Source organism: Scyliorhinus torazame, chromosome 9 (assembly GCF_047496885.1).
Source record: "Scyliorhinus torazame isolate Kashiwa2021f chromosome 9, sScyTor2.1, whole genome shotgun sequence".
In the NCBI taxonomy this organism is placed as follows: domain Eukaryota; kingdom Metazoa; phylum Chordata; class Chondrichthyes; order Carcharhiniformes; family Scyliorhinidae; genus Scyliorhinus; species Scyliorhinus torazame.
In genome coordinates this window covers 215,595,113-215,614,288 of record NC_092715.1, presented here as the reverse complement: position 1 = coordinate 215,614,288, position 19,176 = coordinate 215,595,113, and the positions used below count along the sequence as shown (strand labels likewise).

General features: G+C 46.5%; 1 protein-coding gene across 1 annotated transcript in view; it reads left to right on the top strand.

Annotated features, from left to right (window-relative positions):
• Nucleotides 1–19,176, top strand: part of cdc37l1 (cell division cycle 37-like 1) — a 52,644-nt gene that overhangs the window by 15,932 nt on the left and 17,536 nt on the right. The window contains exons 3-7 of the mRNA XM_072517102.1: nucleotides 981–1,077; nucleotides 2,983–3,098; nucleotides 14,391–14,513; nucleotides 15,736–15,918; nucleotides 16,930–17,001. Of these exons, the coding sequence (XP_072373203.1) occupies nucleotides 981–1,077; nucleotides 2,983–3,098; nucleotides 14,391–14,513; nucleotides 15,736–15,918; nucleotides 16,930–17,001 (591 nt within the window). The remainder of the gene's footprint in view (nucleotides 1–980; nucleotides 1,078–2,982; nucleotides 3,099–14,390; nucleotides 14,514–15,735; nucleotides 15,919–16,929; nucleotides 17,002–19,176) is intronic.

The following is a 19,176-nucleotide window of genomic DNA, read 5'->3' as shown; positions in this document are numbered from 1 at the left end:
TCAGCTTTGCTACTATTCTTTGCTCATTCTCAGCCTCTTCCACAAATCTAATGCTGACCATAACCTCCCGAGTCAGCCACTGATGGATCTTTGGCACTGTGTTTTTGGTTTTCAACGGAATGGATTTTTGTTGAACCATGCTGCACGCTATGATCACTATTTCTCCAGAGGATCTTTGACATTTCTAATTAAACCTTCCTTATTGCACAATTCTGGATCTAAATAGCTTTAACTCGTGTTTGTTCTGCAACATATTGTTCCAGGAAACTATCACAAACACATTCTACAAACGCTTCTTTTAGACTACCTTTGTCAGTTTGATTTGTCTAGTCGATGTGTAGATTGGAGTCCCTGAGGCTTTATGACATTGCCTTTGTTACAGGCTCTGATTATTTCTTGCTTTATGCTCTGACCTGTGTAAACGAGTGTTGAGATCTATAAACTATTCCAGCTAGCACTTTTGGTCTTTGTTATTCCTAATCACACCCATATTGATTCTCTTTTCTGATCTTCTGAACCAAGATCCTTTCTTCCTACTTTCCTTTGCCATCCATTACTATCTGGGCTGTTAAAAGGGTAGTCATTAGATTTGCGACACAATTGGTTCCTGAAACTGCATCTTAAAGTTGAAATGTTGTGAACAACATCAAAATTGTTTTCCTTGCTACATGGCAATTATCCTTGTCACACCTCAGTTAAGAATACAGCGTTCAGATTTGGGCTCCTTGCATGGTGGCTAATATTGAGGTTTTGGAAAGAGTGCAGAGGAGCGTCACAATCACAAGTGTAATTCCTAGTTTTAAAGCATATTTTCCTGATTATAACTATCTGTTAATGGCCTTTTCTTTTTTATATGACGCTCTGAGCAAGGTATGGAGTCCTGAAAATCGACCCTGATATGAGGAGACAGTAGCTGGGGTGGGGGACTTGGGGGAGGAGTGAATTTTTTCAACTGCTGATCTTACTCTTTTTTTCCTTAGAGTGTGATTAACAAAAAGATAAAGTGTAAAGAAGTAGAGGAAGATGGGAAAAATGTAACATTTGCACAGAAGTATAACCAACAGATCAGACACTTTGGTAAGTAGACAGCTCCTTGCGGTTAGTGGAGGTACCCAGTGAGATACTAAACATATATTTGTAAAATAATCAATTCTTGTCAAAATGGACTCTTGTGTGTGACACAGTTCAGCCTCCCCTGAACTGGCATTGTGCACACACTTTCGAAGTCTGTCTTAAAAGTAGATATCTAACATGGCAATAGAAACAAATAATTCAGGAATAACCTGTACATTTACCTATAATTTGCAAAATAACCCGAAGAAGCACTGCGCACTTTGTAAATCTGGAAAGAAATGCAAGTCAAGTCAGCAATCAGTGAAAATACTATTGGCTGTTTTGAGCTGTGCTTTGTGAAAGCTGATTCTCCCTCCTACTTCTGTTAAATTAGTAACAGAACAATGGAATAATGTGTCTTAGAAAAATATTAACTTTTAGACATTTGACAAATTATTTGTACTGTACTTTGGGATTGTATTTGCCATTTTTTGTTGTCTTTGGGCCCCAATTCACGGACATGTCAATTTTGAAACTCTCAATCTCTTGTTCAAATCTTTATGTGGCCTTGTCTTTCTCCTGATCCCTGTCACCACCTCCAGCCCTACAAGCCTCAGAACTCTGCAGCTCTTCACTCTGACCTGTTGTGCATACCTGACTTCCTTTGCTCCACCATTGACAACCGTGCATTCACGCATTCATGTCCTAAGCTCTGGAATTCCCTTCCCAAAACACTTCTCTACTCTTCCCCTCCTTAAGATTTTCTACCCCTTTAATCAGACATTTAATTGACTGTCTTCTTGACTCCTACTTATGTTAAAGGTAATAGCAGTTAAAATATCCACAAGAGTTGCTTTCTGGTAGGTTTGTAAGCATGTACGTTGATTATTCTTGAGCCCTGTTTTTTTGAAATATTAATTGAGAGTACCCAATTCTTTTTTCCAATTAAGGGGCAATTTTGCATGGCCAATTCACCTACTCTGCACATCTTTGGGTTGTGGGTGTGAGACCCACGCAAACACTGGAAGAATGCACAAACTCCACACCGTCAGTGACCCGGGGCTGGGATCGAACCTGGGTCCTCAGCACCGTGAGGCAGCAGTGCTAACCACTGCGCCACGGTGCTACCCTCTTGAACCCCTGTTTGACCAGTTTGTTATATACGTCTCACTGGTGCAATCCAATGTTACAGGGCTCATTTATGACAAGGTTGTAACCTATCACAGAATTCTCTCTTCCACTCCCTACCCTTCCATAACATAGTTGATTGTGGCCAATTTGCAAAACTAACTTCAACTGTGAACTGTGATAATCCCAATGACAAGTTATATAGGTCTACTTGTGACATTAATAACGATAATTATTATTAACTTCAGGGTGTTACAGTGCAAAATTACATTACTAGACATAATCCAAAGGCCTGAATAATAAGCCAGGGCAGTTTGACCATTTGAATGTAGTTTTAAAAAAAATTATTAACAGAAGCTAATGTCAGTAAAACCATGAAACAGGTTTAATGTCCTTTTAGGGAAGGAAACTTGTCACCTTTACTCCAGTAAGTCCAGTGGTGACATTTAACTGCCTTCCAAAGGGTAGACCCTTTGGGTAGCCACTCAGTCGGATCACCACCAGGGGTGGGCAATAAATTCTGGCCGTACCATTTTATCATTCGTGTGAATTTATCTTCAAGAATATTCAGCATTTTGTAAATGAAGTGATTGTATTGACAATAGCACTGCATTATTTAGCTAGTCTTCCATGCTTTTGGCTGTGAAATCTGATGAATAATACTTTCATTTCCATGCTGCTGTGTGATAATGTGATGGGAGGGATTGACCATTGCAAAATAGACATTTGGCTAATGTACTGCCATAGTTTTTAAGATTGGGAGCAAGTTCTGAGGCTTTTTCTCATGCCCTCTTGTTGTAGGTATGTTGAAACGATGGGTTGATAGTCAGAGATATTTGTCGGACCACCCTCATCTCATTTGCCAAGAGACTGCTAACTACCTAATAAAATGGTGTTTTCATTTAAAAGAGGAGGAGGTAAGCCAAAGACAACAATTAACTTTTCACAAGGTAGATTAGATCCATGTTTCCCTGAACTTTACTTATTTTTGAAGTGTGAGTCGGCGACTAATTTCCAGCAGTACAAGAATGAAGCAAAATAAAATACTGCAAATGCTGGAAATATGGAAACAAAAATTGCTGGAAATGTCCAGGACATCAGGAAGCAGTTGTGGAGAGAGAAACCTGATGAATTTTCATGAACTAAAAAATGATTGTTCAGGTACACTTTTTTTTAAAAAAATTGAGTTTGAGTATCAGTCAGTCATGGGCAATAGCATTTAGGAAGTACTCCGTTATTTAGCCGAACTGTAGGAAATTAAGGTAACTGAAGTGTACTCAACTGCATTAAATCCAGTACAGTACAATTGAAATTTAATCCAGTGGTGACCTACGGCTCAAATTGTACTCAAAAGCTGGGCGTTCGTTTTGAGCGGTTTTGCAGTAATAATGATTCAAACTGAGTTGCTGTGTTAACTTGTTTATGGATAATGGGCATTTGATATCCAGTCTGCAAGGCTGATTATTGATCATATGTGATGTTGAGGTATGGGTGAATTGTTACAGAAATACATTTTAATCAATGATCGCCAACGTGCCTGAGACTTGAGAATAAATGTGAATTCAGGCAGGCAGTGCATCTAGTGTGAAATTTCATGATGGGAGCACTGAATGAGGAACAGAGATAGAGGTCATTGTGCTTGACTTGGTTGTTGATTTTTTTTCAGTAACTTTCCTCTGGTTCCCATTTACCTCCTTCTACTGAAGGTTTTGTAGCATTTCATGTGACTGAGGTTCATCATGTTCGAACTTACAAAATTGTGGTATTATGTTTTATTTCATTACATCTTCGAAGAAAAAGAAAAATTATTTTTTGAACTGGCTCGTGGTAAAATTAATGCTTTATGTCTTGTGTAACTTTTGAGAAGAGTTCATGAAGGGTTGTTTCATCTGATACTGCATCAGAAGAGGAAGTACCATGTATTATGTCATCACTAGTTCCCAGCTGTTACAGATGTTCTGTTTTACCAAAGGATGGCAAAGGCAGATTCAATAGTAACTTTCAACAAGGAATTGGATATGAACATTTGTAGGGTTATGGGGAACGAGCAGCGGAATGACATGGTTGGTAGCTCTTTCATGGATTTGGTAGATGCACAATAGGCCGAATGGACTCCTGCACTGTATGATTCTATGAACACATTCTTGATTGGTTGATTTGATTTATTGTCATGTGTATCGAGAGGTACTGTGAAAAGTACTGTTCTGCGTACAGTCCAGACAGATCATTCCATTCATGAAAAAACATAGGACATATGATAAATACACAATGTAAATACATAGACACAGACATCGGGTGAAACATACAGTGTAGTGCTACTCAGTGGAAGAGATGTGCGGAGAGATCAGTTCAGTCCATTAAAAGGTTATTTAAGAGTTTAGTAACAGCGGGGAAGAAGCTGTTTTTGAAACTGTTTCTGCGTGTGAACAGACTTTTGTATCTTCTGCCCGGTGGAAGACGTTGGAAGAGAGAATAAGTCGGGTGGGAGGGGTCTTTGATTATGCTGTCCACTTTTCCAAGGCAGCGGGAGGTGTTGACAGAGTCAATGGATGGGAGGCAGGTTTGTGTAATGGACTGGGCTGTGTTCGCGACTCTTAGTAATTTCTTACGGTCTTGGGTCGAGCAGTTGCCATACCAGGCTGTGATGCAGCCAGATAGGATGCTTTCTGTGATGCATCTGTAAAAATTGGTAAGAGCCAATGTAGACATGCCGAATTTCCTTAGTTTCCTGAGGAAGTATAGGCACGGTCGTGCTTTCTTGGTTGTAGCGTCGAAGTGGGTGGATCAGGACAGATTGTTGGTGATGTGCACACCAAGGAATTTGAAGCTCTCAACCATCTCCATCTCCCGCATTGATGCAGACGGGGGGGGGGGGGGGGGGGGTGTACAATACTTCGCTTCCTGAAGTCAATGACCAGCTCCTTAGTTTTGGTGATGTTGAGGGAGAGATTGTTTTAAAGTTTAACATGAATAAAAGTAGTTGTCACTCAAAAGAATCTCTTGAGCAATTTAGAGGAGGTGGGGGAGTAGGTGAAGAGCAGGAACAAACTGATGTTTTAAGAGTGCATTAAGAGGATGCTGAATGGAAACTGTTGAACTATTAGCAAGAAAAACTCATTTTTGGAAGCAAATTCCAAAGGGCTTGGGTGTAATGGATGAAAGATCAGGGTGGAACATAGTAAACCACAGTCACATGAAATGCTATGAAAGTAAGCTTGTGGGGAACAGAACTGACTGTAAAAGCTTCTATAGATATGTTAAGAGAAAAAAATTGGTGAAGACAAATGTCATGCAGTCAGAAACATGGGAATTTATACGTGGGAACAAAGAAATGGCTGACCAACTAAATACATGCTTTGTTTTATTTCTTCACAAAGGAAGACACCAATAACGTACCAGAAATGTTGGGAAGCACAGGGTTTAATGAGGAAAAGGAACTGAAGGAAATCGGTATTAGTCGGGAAATGGTGCTGAGGAAATTGGGATTGAAGGCCGATATTTTAGAAAATTCATTTGCGGGTTCTGGGAGTCGCTGGTTAGGCCAGCATTTATTGCCCATCCCTAGTTGCCCTTCAGAAGGTGGTAGTGAGTTGCCTTCTTGAACCGCTGCAGTCCTTGAAGTGTAGGTACACCCACTGTGCTGTTAGGGAGGGAGTTCCAGGATGTTGCCCCAGTGACAGTGAAGGAATGATAATATATTTCCAAGTCAGGGTGGTGAATGACTTGAAGGGGAACCTCCAGGTGGTGGGGTTCCCAGGTATCTGCTGCTCTTGTCCATCTGGGTGGTAGCAGTCGTGGGTTTGGAAGGTGCTGCCGAAGGAACCTTGGCGAGTTACAGCAGTGCATCTTGTAGATGGTACACACGGCTGCCACTGTTCGTTGGAAGTTTGTGGAAGGGGAAGCAATCAAGCGGGTTGCTTTGTCCTGGATGGTGTCGAGCTTCTTGAGTGTTGTTGGAGCTGCACTCATCCAGGCAAGTGGAGAGTATTCCATTACACTCCTGACTTGTGCCTTGTAGATGTTGGACAGGCTTTGGGGAGGTCAGGAGGTGAGTTACTCGCCGTAGGATTGCTAGCCTTTGACCTGATAGCCGCAATATTAATATGACTATTCCAGTTCAGTTTCTCATCAATGATAACCCTCAGGATGTTGATTGTGGGGGATTCAGTGATAGTAATGCCATTGAATGTCATGGGGCTGTGGTTAGATTAGGAGATGGTCATTGCCTGCACTTGTGTGGCGCGAATGTAACTGCCTCTTGTCAGCCCAAGTGTGAATATTGTCCAGGCCTTGCTGCATTTGGATATGGACTGTTTCATTATCTGAGGAGTTGTGAAAGGTGCTGAACATTGTGCAGTGATCCGCAAACATCCCGATAAATCCCCACGGTCTGATCTACACCCCAGAGTACTTGAGGAAGTAGCGCTAGAAAGAGTGCATGCATTAGTGGTCATCTTCCAAGATTCTGTAGACTCTGGTGCAGTTCCTACAGATTGGAGGCTAGCTAATGTATCCCTATTTGAAAAGGGAGGTGCAGAGAAAATGGAATTATAGACCAGTCAATCTGATGTCGATAGTGGGGGGAATTCTAGAGCCCATTATCAAACATTTTATAGTAGAGCACTTAGAAAACAGTGGTAGAATCTGACAGTCGGCATGTATTTACGAAGGAGAAATCATGCATGACAAATCTACTTGAATTCTTTGAGGATGTAATTAGTAGAATTGATGAGGGGTAAACAATTGGATGTGGTTTATTTGGACTTTCGACAAGGTCCCACATAAGAGAGTAACATGTAAAAAGAAAAAATTTTTAAAAAATTTTTATTAAAGGTTTTCATAAAATATCAATAACAAAATGAGAAAGAAAAAAAGAACCCAACAGGGTTAAGTACAAAACACAATCTAAAAACGCAACCCCCCAAACCCTCTTTTCTCCCCCCCCCAAACATAAATAATAAATTAACATTAACACCCCGACTTAACACAACAGGTGTATACACCCCCTCAGACCCTCCAGTGTAAATAACATAAACAAAAATAAAGTAACCCCCCCCCCCCCCCCCCGAGCTGCTGCTGCCATTGATCAATGTCTATCATTCTGCTAGAAAGCCTAAGAACGGTTGCCACCGCCTAAAGAACCCTTGTACCGACCCTCTCAAGGCGAATTTCACCCTCTCCAATTCAATGAAGGAGAATCCTTCGCCGGGCTACCAGGGACGCAAAGGCCAGAATTCCGGCCTCTTTCGCCTCCTGCACTCCCGGCTCCTCTGCCACCCCAAATATTGCGAGCCCCCAGCCCGGTTTGGCCCTGGATCCTACCACCCTCGACACCGTCCTCGCTACGCCCTTCCAAAATTCCTCCAGGGCTGGGCATGCCCAGAACATATGGGTGTGATTTGCTGGGTTCCCTGAGCACCTAACGCACCTGTCCTCACCCCCAAAGAACGGGCTCATCCTTGTCCCGGTCATGTGTGCCCTGTGCAGCTGCTTAAACTGTATGAGGCTGAGCCTCGCGCACGAAAAGGAAGAGTTCACCCTCCCTAGGGCATCTGCCCACGTCCCCGCTTCGATCTCCTCTCCCAACTCCTCCTCCCACTTACCTTTCAACTCCACCACCGAGGCCTCCTCCTCCTCCATCACCTGGTAAGTTTCCGAGATCTTCCCCACTCCCACCCACCCCCCCGAGAGCACCCTGTCCTGTACTGTGTGTGGCAGTAGCCGCGGGAATTCCACCACCTGGCGTCTGGCAAACGCCCTTACCTGTAAGTACCTGAACGTGTTCCCCAGAGGGAGCCCATACTTTTCCTCCAGCTCACACAAGCTCGCGAACTTCCCGTCCACAAACAGGTCCCCCAACTTTCGTATCCCTGCCCTGTGCCACCCCGAAAACCCTCCACCTGTTCTTCCTGGGGCGAACCGGTGGTTCCCCCGTAATGGGGTCCACGCCGAGGCCCCAACTTGCCCCCAATGCCGCCTCCGCTGCCCCCAAATTTTGAGGGCCGCCACCACCACCGGGCTCGTGGTATACCTCCTTGGAGGGAGCGGCAGCGGCGCCGTTGCCAGCGCCCCCAGACTCGTACCCACACGGGACGCCGTCTCCAGCCTCTTCCATGCAGCCCCCTCCCCCTCCCTCACCCACTTGCGCACCATCGTCGCATTGGCGGCCCAGTAGTACCCACAGAGGTTGGGCAGCACTAGCCCCCCCCCTATCTCTACTCCGCTCCAGGAACACCCTTCTCACCCTCGGAGTCCCTCGCGCCCACACAAACCCCATTATACTCCTGTTAACCCGCCTGAAAAAAGCCTTCGGGATAAACACGGGGAGGCACTGGAACAGGAACAAAAACCTTGGGAGCACCGTCATTTTGATTGACTGCACCCTACCCGTCAAGGACAGCGGCAACGCGTCCCACCTCTTGAATTCCTCCTCCATTTGCTCCACAGCCGTGCAAAGTTAAGCCTATGCAGGGCCCCCCAGCTCCTGACCACCTGGACCCCCAAATATCTGAAGCTCCTCTCCGCCCTTTTTAGTGGGAGCTCGCCAATTCCCCTCTCCTGGTCCCCTAGCTGAACTACGAACAGCTCGCTCTTCCCCATATTGAGCTTGTACCCCGAAAAATCCCCGAATTCCCTAAGGATCCTCATTACCTCTGGCATTCCTCCCACCGGGTCCGCCACATACAGCAGCAGGTCGTCCGCATAAAGCGACACCCTATGCTCCTCCCCACCCCGCCCCAACCCCCTCCAGTTCCTCGACTCTCTCAGTGCCATAGTCAGGGGTTCAATCGCCAGTGCGAAGAGCAGGGGGGACAGGAGACACCCCAGACTTGTCCCCCGGTGCAAACAGAAGTACTCGGACCTCCTCCTATTTGTGGCCACACTCGCCATCGGGACCTCATACAACAGCCTAACCCACCTGACAAACCCCTCCCCAAACCCGAACCTCTTCAGCACCTCCCACAGGTACCCCCACTCTACCCTATCGAAGGCTTTCTCAGCGTCCATCGCCACCACTATCTCCGCCTCCCCCTCCCTCGCCGGCATCATGATAACGTTCAAAAGCCTCCACAAAATCGCGTTCAACTGTCTCCCCTTCACAAACCCCGTCTGGTCTTCATGGATGATCTGCGGCACATAATCCTCAATCCTCGTGGCTAAGACCTTCGCCAGCACCTTGGCATCTACATTTAGCAAGGAAATCGGTCTGTAAGACCCACAGTGCAGGGGATCTTTGTCCCGCTTCAGGATAAAGGAGATCAGTGCCCGGGACATCGTTGGGGGTAAAGCCCCCCCCTCCCTTGCATCATTAACAGCGGGCCCAACAGGTCCATATATTTTTTTATAGAACTCGACCGGGAAACCGTCCGGCCCCGGTGCCTTCCCCGCCTGCATGCTTCCTATCCCTTTGATCAGCTCCTCCAGCCCAATTGGGGCCCTCAGTCCCGCCACCAGTCCCTCTTCCACCTTTGGAAACCTCAATTGGTCCAGGAAACGGCCCATCCCTCCCTCCCGTGGGGGCTCGGATCGGTACAATTGCTCGTAGAAGTCCCTGAAGACCCCATTGATGCCAACCCCGCTCCCTCCCCTGTCCTTAACTCCCCCGATCTCCCTAGCTGCGTCCCGCGTCCGAAGCTGATGCGCCAGCATCCGGCTTGCCTTTTCCCCATAGTCGTAGACCGTCCCCTGGGCCTTCCTCCACTGCACCTCAGCCTTCCTGGTGGTCACCATGTCGAATTTGGCCTGGAGGCTGTGCCTCTTCCTCAACAATCCTTCCTCGGGCACCTCCGCATACCTCCTGTGTCCCCTCACCATCTCCCCCACCAGCCTCTCCCTCTCCCCCCCGCTCCCTCCGCTCCATGTGGGCCCTAATGGAGATCAGCTCTCCCCTCACCACCGCCTTCAGTGCCTCCCATACCATCCCCACTTGGACCTCCCCGTTGTCGTTGGTCTCCAAGTACCTCTCTATACTTCCTCGGACCCGCTCGTTCACCTCCTCGTCCGCCAACAGCCCCACCTCCAAGAGCCACAGCGGGCGCTGGTCCCTCTCCTCCCCCATCTCCAAGTCCACCCAATGCGGGGCGTGGTCCAAAATGGCTATTGCCGAATACTCAGTATCCTCTACTCTCGCTATCAGCGCCCTACTCAAAATGAAAAAGTCGATTCGAGAATAAACCTTATGGACATGTGAGAAAAATGAAAATTCCCTAACCCTCGGCCTTGCAAATCTCCAAGGGTCCACCCCTCCCATTTGGTCCATAAATCCCCTCAGCACTTTAGCCGCCGCCGGCTTCCTACCTGTCCTAGACCTGGAGCGATCCAGTGCCGGATCCAACGCCATGTTAAAATCTCCCCCCATTATCAGGCCCCCCACTTCCAATCCGAGCTGGTTTACTCCCCCCATTGCACTTCCGCAAGTCAGTTGACTCCTGCTGACCCCGGCCACTCCCGCCTTCCCTTCGACTCCTTCCATTGTGTGGCACACCCTCCTCTCCCGCTCCCCATCCACAGACTCTCCCCCTCCCCCCTCCGTTCTAAGCACGGGAAACCATCCTCGCTTCCTGGCCCCGGCCCCGGCCCGGCCCCCCCCCCCCCCCCCCCCAAGTCTTCGGCGCGGGAAAAAAGCCTGCGCTCTCCACCTACCAGGCCCCGCCACCAACCAAAACAGTGCCCAACCCGCCCCATCAACCCTCCCCATGCCGAAAGAGAAAAACACCGAGAAAAAGAAACCCAAAACAATGCAAAGGCCCCCCGAACCAAAAATAGGCATAATATATCCACCGCAGTCCCCAATCGCCCATCCCGACCCTCAGTCTGTGTCCAGCTTCTCGGCCTGAACACCTCCTCCGGAGACTCAAAATACTGGTGCCGGTCCTTGTAGGTAACCCACAGTCGCGCCGGCTGCAACATGCCAAACTTCACCCCCTTCCTGTGCAGCACCGCCTTTGCTCGATTGTACCCGGCCCCCCTCTTCGCCACCTCCGCACTCCAGTCCTGATATATCCGAACCTCCGTGTTCTCCCACCTGTGGCTCCTCTCCTTCTTGGCCCACTCCCGATCGACGAACCGATGGAACCGCACCAGCACCGCCCGCGGAGGCTCGTTAGCCTTGGGCCTCCTCGCCAACACTCTATGGGCCCCTTCCAGCTCCAGGGGCCCCTGGAAGGACCCCGCTCCCATCAGCGAGTTCAACATGGTGACCACATAGGCCCCCACGTCAGCCCCTCCGGGAGGCCCAGAATCCGCAGATTCTTCTGCCTCGACCGATTCTCCATCTCCTCGAACCGCTCCTGCCATTTCTTGTGGAGCGCCTCGTGCGCCTCCACCTTTACCGCCAGGCCTAAGATCTCGTCCTCATTGTCAGAGATCTTTTGTCGAGCCTCTCGGATCGCCACCCCCTGGGCCGTCTGTGTCTCCAGCAGCTTATCAATAGAAGCCTTCATCGGCTCTAGCAGGTCCGTTTTAATCTCTGAGGCAGCGCTGGATAACCTCCTGTTGCTCCTCCGCCCACTGCTTCCACGCTGCCTGGTCTCCACCCGCTGCTATTTTGTCCTTCCCTCCCTTCTTCGGGCCCACCACCACCTTTTTTGTCGCCACGCTCCTAGTTAAAGCCATATACTGACGGGGGTAACGTGTAAAATTGAAGTGCATGAGGGTAATATATTGAGATGGATAGGAAACTGGTTGGCAGATGGGAAACAGAGTAGGAATAAACTGGTCTTTTTCTGAATGGCAGGCAGTGACAAGCGGGGTACCTCTGTGCACAATGCTGTGGTCATTCATACCCTTTTTCCTATGCCTGTAAGACCGAGACTACGTACCTCAAATAGATTAAATAGTTGGACAGGTTTCACATGAGATACATTCAGAACATCCTGGGCATCAAATTGGAGAAAATGCCCAAAATTGAGGTACTTCCAAAGAGCAGAAATGTCTAAAATTGAAGCGTTCCAGGTCAGAGCCCAGCTCGGATGTAGTGGACATGTTTGTATGACTGACGATAAAATCCCTACGGTGATCATGTATTCACAACTTAAAGTTGGACACTGCCTGGGAGATAGGCCAAGATTAAGGTTCGAGGGTTCCTTGAAGATGAATTCCTCAAATGTGGCATGTCCACCATGAACTGGGAGAATAATGCACAACAAAGAACTACCTGGGGACCAGTCTCTGAAATGGTGGTGTTTCCTTTGAACAGAAGAGAATACAGGCAACTAAGGAGAAAAGGCAAGCTGGAAAGACTTGAGCTATCTCACCAAAATCGGACCAATCGTTCTTGTCTGCACTGTGGAAAGCTATCCATGTCTGCAGTCAGGCTCCACAGCTAGGTTATGATGGTGGTACTAAAGACTTATGCTGTTCCAGAACAGCTACAACATTGGCATCTACCCAGCAATGTCGAAAATTGCCTGGGTATGTCCTGTCCTCAAGAGCAGGACAAATCCAATCCAGCCAGTTATCAGTCTATTCTCAATCATCAGCAAAGTTATGGAAGCTGTTGTCAAATGTGCCGTCCAGCTGCATTTACGCAACAATAACCTGTGATGATGCTGAGGTTAGATTCAGCCAGAGTCACTGAGCTCCTGACACCACGACACCCTTGGTCCAAATATGGAGTCTGAATTCAAGAGGTGAGGTGAGAGTGATGGAACTTGACACCATTTGACCAAATGTGGTGTTCATGAACCTTAGCAAAACTGAAGTCAGTGGGAATCAGGAGGAAAACTCTCCGCTCATTGCAAATATATATTAAATAAATGGTTGTGGCTGTCTCAGGAGTTCCTCGGGATAGTGTCCCAGGCCCGAATATCTTCAGATGCTTCATCACTGGGGAACCCCCTCCCCCGGGCATGAGGTCAGAAGTAGGATGCTTGCTGATTGCGCGATTGTCAGTACCACTCATGACTCTTAGATACTGAAGCAGTCTATTGCCAATATGTGTAGGATAGGGCAGGGGAGTGGGCCTTAGGAGTGTTCTTTCGAAGGGTTGGCGCAGACTCGATGGACCGAATGACTTCCTTATGCACTGTAGGGGGATTCTATGAACACTCGAGGAGCGCAACCCCATCCTTGGCAAAGCCCATTTGATTGGCACCCCATCCACCACCTTAAACATTCACTCCTTCCATTACCAAAGTGTAATGTAGCACTTACCAAGGCTCCTTTTGACTGCACCTTCCAAGCCTGTGATCGCTGCCATCTGGAAGGACAAGTTCAACAGATGCATGCGACCATCACCCAAACCACACGTCATCTTGACTTGGAACTATCTTGTTGTTCCTTCACTGTCGCTGAGCCAAAACCTGGAACTCCCTTCCTAACATCACTGTGGGTGTGCCTATACCACATGGACTGCAGCAGTAAAAAGGCAACTCACCACCTCGAGGGCAATTAGGGATGGGCTACAAATGCTGGTTTAGCCAATGACATCTGATCTCCATGGATGAATTTAAAAAACAAAAACACTACATACTTGAGGAATGGCCATCCCGAATAATGAAGAGAAACTGAAGGGGAGTCAGGAAAATGTTGTGATAGAACTGTATAAGGTTTCGCACATTGGCTGGTATAAGGCCTGGGTGAATTTGGGAGTGGGGTTGTGTGCCGGAAAAGGAAGAAAATTTTGTAATCTGCACAGTAAGCCCTTAACGGTAAGGGTTGATTGGGTTAAAACCCAACTCCTCAACATTTTTCTGTTAAAATGAAACCTTCGCTTTACAAACTGCTGCAGGTACTCTGCTTGTTTAGATTTGAGTAAGAATGTTAACCTAGTCAGGTGGCCAGAAGAGTAGATGAATGCAAATGGCACCTTGCGGCTAAAGGGAATGACATCTTGAGAGCAGATTCACTTAAACCCCTCACGCATATTGCATGGTCAGTTTAAGATGGGCACCAATGAAAATATGTTTCCTTTAATAGCGTGTGCTACAGTGGGGTCCAAAGCCAAGAAACACTTTATCAATGGAGGAGATTAAAAATGATGCATAATGGAGTAATGTCATTGGTAAACCGGCTCCTGTCCTTGCACAGTGAAGTTCAGCAAGCTTAATCAAGCCTGTGGTGCAGGAGGTCTTCCTTAGTCTGGTGATGTATGTCCTTTGGATAGGGAAGGAATGAAGGGGTTTTGTGTGTAACTTCACTACACCCCCCACCCCAAAGAAAACTTGTTCACTTCAGCTCTTTTGTTATCTACCTTGCTTTATTTACAGAAACAAGCACTGATGGAACAGGTGGCGCACCAGGCTGTTGTTATGCAGTTCATTATAGAACTGGGCAGAAGTCTTCAGGAAGATCCTCGTGGCTGCTTCAGACAGTTTTTTGAGAAAGCAAAAGTAAGAATCGAAAAGAATGGCGGGGGTGGGAGAATGAATTGTAATTTTAGAGCCCCCTTCCACCATAATTGGTGGAGCCCCCCCACCCATAATATTCAACCTAAACCTTGTATGTGGCTTTATTTAAAACTGTTGTATTTAATTACCATGAATGGGAGTTCTGCCTCACTGCTTGTTTCGATATATAGTGTGGTGTGACTTTGAACCCCCGACTGGTAGAGATTTTTCAGTAAGTTATGGGGAGAGTTTTGCTGAGGTTACACCGTATTCATGCCTTCAGAGTACATGGCAATATGACGTTATTTATTGGAAGACATGGGCTTCACCTGCCAAGCTTCAAACTATTGTTGCTTACACCAAAGGAAGGAACCTGCTCAACCTATTGTACCTATGTTGGTTATTTGCTAAAATAAACTTCTGTCTATTCCCACTGCTCAATCTACTCTTAACTTAAAGATGCAATGATAAGTCATTTCCTTTATTAGCCGAGGCATAGAAAAAAAGAGCAGGGAGGTTATTCTGGAATTAAATAAAACATTTGTTTGGCCACAACGCGAGTACTGTGCAGTTCTATTCGCCTCATTACAGAAAGGGTGTAATAAATTTGCCAGGATGTTTCTAGGAATGGAAATGAGGATAGATTGGATAGGCTGGGGTTGTTTCCTTGGAACGGGGAGGTTGAGAGGAGATCTGATTGAGATGTATAACATTGTGAGGGGCCTGGATAGAGTAAATGGCAAGCTCCTATTTACCTTAGCACAGAGGTCAGGTAACCAGGTGACAAAGATTTAACATGAAGGATTAGAGGAGAAATGTGGCAAAGATTTCCGCCCAGAGGGTGGAAGGGGTCTGGATCTTAATGCCTAAAAGGGTGGTAAAAGCAGCCTCAAAAGGTATCTGGATGTGCACCTCAAGTACCATAACCTGCTGGGCTATGGACCAATTGCTGGAAAATGGGATTTTGTATGGATGGTTCTTTTTTAGGCTGGCACAGACATGATGGGCCAAGTGGCCCTCTCCTGTGCTGTAAGCTTCCTATGATTTGATTATGCCCGTCCCAATCTACTTGCTGTGTATCATTTTTAAGAATGGACGGGGCGGGAGTGGAAACAAGCTCAGTTTGGTCCTCCAATAATTAATTTTGCTCAGTTAAAGGTAAACCTCACATTATTTTTTCTGTTTCTCACTTAACCTTTCTCCCCCTGCACTCCTCCCTACAAAGGTAGCTGAAGAAGGTTATATGGAAGCATTTAACACTGAACTAGCGGAGTTTATCCAACGGGTGCGAGACTTTGCAGAAGCCAAAACTGCAGAAACCATAACGATACATAATGTGGCTCGGCACCTGAATCACTTGGATGTTCATCGTTTGCCTCCTATGGAAGTGTTTGAATCTTTACCACAGGTAAGCACCCTACCCACTTGAAAAACTGCACTCATTTTCTTTCATCCACCCCGATGCAGGTTTGCACTGCAACAAAATTAATGTGTGGTTTGCTTCTGCGAGTGATGTTTTCCTTCAATAAACTGCATGTTCAGGGTTGCAGCATTTAAGAGTATTCCAGACCAATTGCATTGTTTTACTAAAAGAACACTCTGTTATTCAACTGTCTCATTTATTTTCTTCTTGGGCCTCTGCCGCCTTCTTTGGCTCGTCTTGTGTTTTGTTTTAAACCATATCACCATTCTGTCTTCCTTTACTCCCTTGTAGTTTTATCCATTATCTTGCATTTTTTTCTACCTGGAAAGCAATTCTTCTTGGTCAAGAACCAATGGAAGTTAATCTATTTAATTTAGTTACCTCTGCTGTTCCTGATCATATTCACTTGACATTGTTTTTGTGCACAGTGCCAAAACTGTTACTTCAATGTTCTGATACTGTACGGTGGCACAGTGGTTAGCGCTGCTGCTCACAGCGCCAGGGACATGTGTTTGATTCCAGCCTTGGATGACTGCCTGACTCTGTGTGGAGTTTGCATGTTCTCCTAGTGTTTGCGTGGGTTTCCTCCGGGTGCTCCGGTTTTCCCACAGTCCAAAGATATGCAGGTGAGGTGGATTAGCCACGCCAAATTGCCCCTTGGTGTCAAAGGTTAGGAGGGGCTATGGGGATAGGGCGGGGGAGTGGGTCCACGTAGGGTACTCTTTTCTTTTTTTTTTGAGGGTCGGTGCGGACTCGATTCGCCAAATGGCCGTTTCCTGCACTGTAGGAATTCTATGATTCTCCCTTCAAGTCTGTCTCTTGCACTGCACTGCAGTTCACGAGGCCATATTGGCTGACACGATAATTTAACAGACTCAAGAAGGAAATGTTGTGCTCTCAACAAGTAGCACCCCCCCCCCCCCCGTACTTATAACCCCTATCCCACTTTTGCATTACCTACCCTGTAGTCACTTAGAATTTTTATTTGCCTTACAGGAACTTAAACGGTGTTTCCAGTTGAAAGATGTCCATGTCCTCCAGAACATGCTTAGCAACATGAACCCTCAGGTATGCTTTTAAGGATGTCCACTCTTTTCAAGCTTGATCAGAATTTATACAATATTATCTTTTATTTCTGATTTTTGTCTCCTGCCTGCTTCCCTTCATCTTTATAAGGGCTGTAGTACCTCCCATAAAGCTGGGCGTGGAGCTAGCCTCCAGTTTGTCTGCTGTGGCTTTTGGTCACAAAGGGAGGTTCCTTTCCTTCATTATCATGCCGCAGTGTTTGGTCCCACTCTTGTCTGTTGTGACTAAGCATAATTAAGTAGTTTTCCTTTCCATTGGCATATAAAATAATCCTGAAATGTGCCCTGGAGCATTAGACTGTTGTGTGGAACAGTTCAGCGCTAAATCACTGTGCTCTTAATACAACAATCTCCTTTCATTTATAATAAAAACAGAAGATGCTGGAAAACTCGGGTCAGGCAGCATCTGCTGAGAGAAACTTAGCTTTCTGGTCGATGACCTTTTGTCACCTATATCTGGCTATTAATTATACAGTATTTCTTTTAATATTTTGTTTTGGAAATTCTGACCTATTCCAAATATTTACAAACAAAATAGTGGTGTAATAAGAATGGAAAATGTCACTGGTGGAAGCACCCTGTTAAAATATTTGATGCAAATGGTGTAAATGGAGTTTATAGTGGCTCCCCTTCAGCAGGAAAGCAGACTATTTGGACATGAGTTGATCTGAGAATAGGCCTTTGATGCATCATCTGTTGTGAAGGTGGGCTTGCTAATATGTAAAGTATACTCATGAACATATATTTTAAAGTAGTTATGTCATCTTAGGAAGTGAAGAAGTGTCCGGCACAGCAGCCATTTTAGTTATCCTGTACAGTAAGCAGCACATGTAGCAGCAATAAGAAGTCTCCATTACAACCTCTACAAATGCCCTTCAGCTTAGTCTAGATAACACAAGGTCCACTTCTGGAGCACCAATATATGCGAAATGGATTCATTGTATCTCCATCTTGGGTTTGAGCTGATATTGGCTGTGTTTAGCAGACAAATTTGTGGGTATTACATATCCTGTTTATTTTAATGGAAATCTGGTTTAAGAATCTTTCATTCAAAGCAGTCTTGTGCACTGGCACCATATGCCTTGAAGTAACTGGACTCTGGTGTCAGGCAGACTTGCTCTTTTGGGACCCTGCACACTCCCTCTTTGGCCTGCCCCCAATGTCGTTGAGCCCCATCCCGAAAGACGTCAATGCCATTCTGACCCCACATACCCTCCGCTCACACAATTGTTGCTCTTTTTAATAATGATGCTCTTTAGAGTCGCCAGGTATCAAATGATACCACCACAAGGCTTTACCGGATATCGATCAAAGGACCACACAACCAGTTAGTCAGTTCTAGTTCAAAGATGGTTTATTTACAGACAAGGATTACTTCGACATGCAACACAAACACTACAAGTTAAACTACACCTAACAACTACAATAACCTATACTTAACTTCAGGGCAACCGGCTCTATGCAGATGGACAAGGCCTTTGTCCAGATCTTGCGTGGCTGGGTGGAAGAAGTGGCTCTGTTTCTGCTGGACTCATCCGTCTGGTAGCGATCGTTGGTCTTGAACTTGTCTGTCTGGTCGTTATGCTGCACTTGGGTTGGCATAGGCTGGATCCAAGAGAGACCGAGCACATGGCTGTGTCTCTTATCCCTCTGGGATTTCACGCTCTTTAGGGCGGTCCTTAACTTGGACTCAATAATTCGACAGGCTTCGATCACTGCCTTCGATTTTGGCCAATAAAGGGGCGGGTGCCTTGATGGCTGGGCGTGTCCTTAGTGGTCATTGACCTAGGCTGTTTGGGCTCCCTGAGTAAAGGGAGTGGCGCCGATCAGTCTGTGGCTGCATTGGTTTCTTGAGTGCAGTCCTATTGTTCTGGGGAAATGGGCCATTAGAATGCAAACGAGCCGGGGTTTCGATCGCGTCTAGCTACCTGGGTTGCAAATACACACACCAGTTCTGAGTTTGTCAGAGTCCTGGGTTGGCCACAATTCCCATGGTCCTTTGCAGGTGGCCACCTGAAATGGCTACATCCCATCCTCTTGATCCTGAATGCAAAGCGTGGTGGATCATACTGTTGATCCCTTATCATCCTTGGTGTGCCGGTTACCCTTGGTCAAGGACACGTTCTACACTACTCTGTCCTATGTTTTTGGAGCATTT